The sequence below is a fragment of the Apiospora hydei genome (assembly GCF_038363865.1).
Source record: "Apiospora hydei strain CBS 114990 chromosome Unknown utg000004l_segment0_segment0, whole genome shotgun sequence".
In the NCBI taxonomy this organism is placed as follows: Eukaryota; Fungi; Ascomycota; class Sordariomycetes; order Amphisphaeriales; family Apiosporaceae; genus Apiospora; species Apiospora hydei.
The window spans coordinates 5,486,782-5,492,781 of record NW_027117363.1 but is presented as its reverse complement, the minus strand read 5'-3'; the positions used below and the strand labels follow the sequence as shown (position 1 = coordinate 5,492,781).

Sequence of the window (6,000 nt, the reverse complement as noted above, 5' to 3'; positions counted from 1 at the left end):
ATGGCTCCCTCCGCCCAGGACATCCCCTCCACCACCATGGACAACAACTTCACCCAGAACAAGCCCCTCGCCGGCAAGGTCGCCCTGATCACCGGTGCCGGCCGCGGTATCGGCCGGGGCATCGCCATGGAGCTGGGCAAGCGCGGCGCCTCCGTCGTCGTCAACTACGCCAAGAGCTCCTCCGCCGCCGAGGAGGTCGTCTCGGCCTTGGCCAAGCTGGGCTCCAAGTCCGTCGCCATGCAGGCTGACATCTCGGTCCCCGCCGAGGTCGCCTCGCTCTTCTCCCGCGCCATGGAGCACTACGGCCACATCGACATCGTCGTTTCCAACTCGGGCATGGAGGTCTGGTGCGAGGAGACCGAGGTCACCCCCGAGCTCTTCGACCAGGTCTTCAACCTCAACTGCCGCGGCCAGTTCTTCGTCGCCCAGAACGCCCTCAAGCACTGCAGCCGTGGCGGCCGCATCGTCCTGACCTCGTCCATCGCCGCCCAGATGGCCGGCATCCCCAACCACGCCCTCTACGCCGGATCCAAGGCCGCCGTCGAGGGCTTCACCCGCTCCTTCGCCGTCGATTGCGGCAAGAAGAACGTCACCTGCAATGCCATCGCCCCCGGCGGCATCCAGACCGACATGTTCGACGCCAACTCGTGGCACTACGTCCCCGGCGGCCACGAGGGCATGGACATCAACAAGATCAAGGCTGGCCTTGCCAAGCTCTGCCCTCTCGACCGCGTCGGCACCCCCGAGGACATCGGCAAGGCCGTTTACTGCCTTGTCAGCGAAGAGGGCGAATGGATCAACGGTAAGTCCCCTCCCCCTTTTCATTGCTGCCGACACAGGCTAATACAAAACTACACGACCCTAGGCCAAGTCATCCGCTGCTCTGGTGGTGGTGTCTAAACTTCTCCTTTTAGACTTCATTACATAGTTGGCTGGCCGGTCAGTGAGGGAGTGGTATATGTGGGTCCTCATTACTATAAGGCAACACCCCCTATCTAGGAATTGGTCCCGGAAGGGTAGATGGGCATCATTTGAGTGGGTTATCGTATCGTGTAAAAACAATAGTTATTCTTGGTTTCACCAAAAAGAACAAATCAACCACCAAAGAAATTCCTTGTGATCATGGGGACGTCTTTGCATTGCTGCTGTGTTTCGTAGACGGGCGTTCGGCTCCAAAAACGTGCTCCCAACAGATCCTTTTTCCATGCTTGAAGATTGTTTGACACCCGCTTCGTCATTATGACCTAGTTTTGATGATTATTTACATGGCTGTGAAGTGGTTTTCTCCTCGGCGTCAACATACACAGCCTCGCATTTTCCTGCTCGCCGTATTGCTTCTTGTGCCATGCGAAGTAAGTCTTGTCACGAAACCCCAAGGACTGATCGCCCGTCAGTCAATACATTATTGCTTGGCCTACATGTCACCACTGGTTTCATGTATAATAAGCCGCATGGCTCTCACCCGCACAGCGAACTACGTGAGAAGCCCCGTGATGGAGTTCACACCGAATCCCATGCAGTTCTCGTTGTCGATACCATGACTGGGTGGTGTCCAAGCAGGCCCAGCCAATGGCCCTTTACCGTTTCCATGCACGCCATTCCCTTAGGCCCGATAAGGGATTACATCTCCGGCTCGCCCCAGCCCATTGCTCGCCATCGAGGGGTGTGGAGAAGAGCCTTATCCCCGTTCCCAACCCACGCTGCGCTGTCCCTCCAATCACCACGAGTGGCTGGTGAAGATGCCGAAGATCGGGGTTGACTTGCCACGTGTTGTGGGCATGCTGTGACACGGCCAAGAAAAAGGAAATACCGAGGCAAGTGACATTCAACCAAACCAGTGAAGAACCAACTTGTCCGCATAGCCGTGTTGGCGGGATCCGGAGGTCCGCTGCCTTCCCATTAGTGGGCGCTATTCCCTCTTGGCCAAATCCCGCCGGCCCCGAAATAGGACGGTCCATCACACTCTCCATACGCTGGACCAACATGCTTCGTGGGGTACATGATGAGGATGCGAGCAAGGCTTTGGTGGCCACTCTGAGAACACGCGCATTAAGTTGGTTTCATGGTTTGGTCCGGCTTAGTTGCCTGGAACTTTCAATGTTAGTGGGCAGCAGCCTTTGGTCTGATCTCTTACTCGGCCAGCAGACGCGACCACGACCAAGGTGGAATGAATGACTCACCCAGAAGACAAGAATATGTAGAAAAGGGGGTTTGGCTCTAGCAGAGTATCGTCCATGGACAAATTCGCCTGTAGGAACGGTAGTTACCATCGCTACCGACTCCCTGTCGCACGACAAGCTACCGGGAATCAGATGCATCTTATAGGCCAGGATGGGGGTCAAGCAGGGATGAGAAGCAAAATCTCCGTTTGGTCGGTATCTTCGCCCAGGCTATGTCGGAGCTGCTCATCACCCAGTCCAGCGGGCGATTGCATCTGCGGACTGGACGATGGCATCTGTCAATGCAGAGTCGACATGAGTTTGTCTCGATTATTTGCAGCGCTGGCAAATAGTCGCAAACAAAGTAATCCTAGACATGCTCTTTGCAGCATATGACAAGATTTAAGATGTTACAGTGCTGCATAGCGTTCAGTGTAAGTGTCCGTTTGGGGAATCTCTCGTCGGCTGGATGCTGAATCTGCGCTTGAACCTCAACGGTCAATCCCAGGCCATCGGGCTCTAGAGCCGCCACTTGTGTCACCAGTTCACTTCCACAGGCTGCATCCAGGTGGTGGCCATGACCCCGCTGAGCGGTGCAATCGAGGCGCCGAATTGCGAGACAGTACAGGAGCTACGAGGTTGTCCAACCCCGAAGGCCCGAATAGCTGATCCAGAGTCACGGGAACAAAGGGCGGACGCATCGTAAGGGCTTTCTTGCCATGGGGAGATCCGGGATTGCTGTGAAACGCTGAGATAGTTACATGACGACGATACGGGCCCGAGGGCCAGTGGCTTGCCAGTTCGCAGATTGTGGCCAGCATGTAGAACATCAATTTGAGAAGAATAGTACGTTTCCACGGACCATTTTAGAAGCCATAATATGGCGAAGCCAATCGGGGACGGGGCATGGTATGCTGTCAGTCCTCCAGGCCTCAGCCGTGGTGGAGGAAAGGGGGGTGGGGGTGGGGGAGGCGATATATTTGTTCCAAGGCGTCGCGGCTACCTTCAGCTGTCGGGAGCGGCGGACTGATGTCAGCAGTTCAGGCTGGCGTTCTTGCCTGCCAGCTTCATCGGAAGGAGGGTCGTACAAAGAACCGAGACCAGCCCGTGGGCGTGGGGAGCAGGGAACGACAATGGTCTCCGACAGCTCCGTAGCCATGGCGAGGGTGGGAGAGGGTGGTACAGACTGTAGCAAAGACGGCGATGGCAGCCGACCGTTCCGTCTGTGGGCGTTTTTGGTGGCGTTGGAGCAAATGCCCGTTTGTCTTTTGTGCATGGCGGTTCGACCCTCTGTCAACGTGAGAGCTGCAGCTGCAAGCCACCAGCCACCAGCCACCAGCCAGCACAACGCGATTTTGTCCATGACGGTATCCAACGTGGTTGATAGGCCTGCTTCTGGTCAGTCGGGCGAACGTGTGTTGCATCGAAGTACAGGCATACATATGCATACATGCCAGGGAGCCGGAACGCCGCCACTCCATCCGTAATGGAAGGCATGTCGGCTGGTGACTGGAGAGGCCAACAGCCCTGGGCATCAGGCGGAAGCTGTCAGCTGCCCGGACGCTCCTCCGCCAGCTTGCCAGCTTGCTGAAGGTAGGTACCTCCTATTTGGGAATAAGCTGGCTGGGGCAGTAAGTAGGTAGCTCGTACGACGGACCAATGATACAGACCGTGGCTACAGGTAGCACACATGTTAGATATTATTAGGTACAGGTACTATATAGTTAGTGCTAGTCGATGATATCGGACAACTCCAGGGAAAGCTGCCAAGTGCGCGCGAGAACGCAAGGGTATGAATGCGTCATGGTGGTGGGCTGCGAGCTCAGTCGACTGGTCAGATCTACGCTCACCAGCCAGACCGACGTCGACACTGTCTTTCGTATCGTATCGCTTGATGAGGCTAACATGCTTCAGGATCCGTGTTCCGCCACCTGCTACATGTTCATGGCATGCGGAACTTTGTGTGTCACCATGGGGGTGCGCTCCCAAAGGCTTCTTCCAATAAACACACCATATTCTTGCGAGATTTCAGCAAAGCCATTCCGCCCCTCGGATCTGCGAGAGTGCAACCCAGAAACATACAATGTTCCTCATTTGTGTAGTAACCTAAGGGAGTGATGCAGATACAAAGCCCAAATCCCCCAAAATCAAATCCAAATGCCGTCGATTAGCAGTTAGCCCTACCCGTCAGTCATGTGCATCGTGATATGTCGTACACAAGAACATTGGGTGGAAGAGGGACATTCGTGAGCTCGCCCATGGTGACGCCAGCAACAGAAATGGGCCGTCATCTTCTTGTCCTGAGCACCATCCAGGTAGCCTGTTCAAACTCACCCCTCCCAAGGAGCCAAACTGCTCTCTTCCGCAGACCCTTTCCCGTGTCGCTAGTAGAACCGCGCGCTCTAGAATGCTCTCCAAAATCAAACCTTTCCCCGAGGCGCCGTACTCGCTCCGCTATGATGTGCAATGAATGACAATGGCAAGCTGGGACCCCATTGCCAGCTCGCCTAATGCTGAGATGGTCATCTCAGCTTGCTTGCTTAACTTGAATTTCTCCCTTGCCCTTGTAAAACGTGCTATACGAATGTCATGTCGCCTTTTCGGTGACTGACAAGGTCCAGCGTGGATCCGAGCGTGTGTCCAAGGTACCCAAGCATGGCCCGGCTAACCTCAGGGTCCTCAGACAGATCGGAACAGACTTCGCGAAACCTCGCGTAGACCTCTTCCAACTTGCGAAGCTCTCTTGCCAAGATTTCGAGCTCCAACCATCGGCCGTCCTCTCCATTCAACTGATATACGCCCAACGTAAAACCTAACGGGCCACCGGGGCTCCCGTTGTTGACGGCAATGCTCCCCGTGTCGAAATAAGTGTGGGAGGCATTCTTGTAGAATGAGGTGATTTTCCCAATCACGGTAGCAAGAAGCATAGCAGCCGTGTGGGTGCCAGACCGGCTCATGCACTTTGGGCATGCCATCATGGCCGCGCATCCTTCCACGGCCTTGCGATTAAGGGACAGGACTAGGTCAAAGGGAGGAGTAGCTGGAGACGACGCATTGTGCAAAGCCTGGAGAGACTGCAGGCACGCCGTGAAGCATGTGCAAGAGCCACCGTTGATTGTAGAGGATGAAGATTTATGGCGGGTAGGCGCTGGTCTCATGCTCGGCGTTGCGGTTGGGCTTGGAAAGTAGTTGGATGACATGCTCGCAGGCGTCGGCATCTGACTGTAAGCCATCATGTCGTGGGTGCTCGGATCGGGCCAGGACATGGGAGTAGGCATGGTCATGTCGAACGACTGCGACCGCACATGTGCCCCAGGCATGTGTGCGGCGGTAACAGCGACGTCTCCGTATTGGGTGCACGATAAGTCTGTAGGGGGTGTCCACGGCATTGTGGAAGCATACATCTCGGGCGGAGCTGGCATACCATCATGCTCGCCCATGATTCTGTCGTCGACTCCAAGTAACGTCAGCCCTGTCGATATGGAGGGGTTTCTGCTCATGGAACCGTCGACACTGGTAGGAGGCGTAGCCCAGCCAGAATCAAGCCTGAACATCTGCTCGGAACATTGGGCAGTGGGTGTGGCATACAGCATGGCTTTGTCGTCTCCCATGCCGGGTATATCGTTGGCTTCGGTGCTGGAATGCGCATGACTGCTGTTACTGACGTCTGCTTTAGGCTTGCCGGCACGACTCGACGGCGAGTAGCGACACTCGATGCCACACGCAAGACATCGTGAGCAGATAGGCCTGGCCTTGGAGCATTTGACCTTGGCCAGGAAACATCCATCGCACGAAGCGCGAAGACGGGGTTGACGAGGCTTGGCGGGGGAAGCCATTCTTA

At 55.8% G+C, this 6,000-nt stretch overlaps 3 protein-coding genes across 3 annotated transcripts; 1 reads left to right on the top strand and 2 right to left on the bottom strand.

The window, feature by feature from the left end:
- On the top strand, nt 1-900 carry PG997_004255 (3-oxoacyl- reductase; the record flags this gene model as incomplete). The annotated part of the gene is made up of 2 exons (XM_066808570.1): nt 1-802; nt 866-900. The coding sequence occupies 2 exons, from the start codon at nt 1-3 to the stop codon at nt 898-900; spliced, it is 837 nt and encodes a 278-aa protein (XP_066672188.1).
- A 2,088-nt stretch (nt 901-2,988) lies between these two features.
- Nucleotides 2,989-3,435, bottom strand: PG997_004254 (uncharacterized protein; the record flags this gene model as incomplete). The annotated part of the gene is made up of 1 exon (XM_066808569.1): nt 2,989-3,435. The coding sequence occupies one exon, from the start codon at nt 3,433-3,435 to the stop codon at nt 2,989-2,991; it is 447 nt and encodes a 148-aa protein (XP_066672187.1).
- Nucleotides 3,436-4,735: 1,300 nt separating this feature from the next.
- Nucleotides 4,736-5,995, bottom strand: PG997_004253 (uncharacterized protein; the record flags this gene model as incomplete). The annotated part of the gene is made up of 1 exon (XM_066808568.1): nt 4,736-5,995. One exon carries the CDS (start codon nt 5,993-5,995, stop codon nt 4,736-4,738), a length of 1,260 nt encoding a protein of 419 aa, XP_066672186.1.
- Between the last annotated feature and the right edge of the window lie 5 nt (nt 5,996-6,000).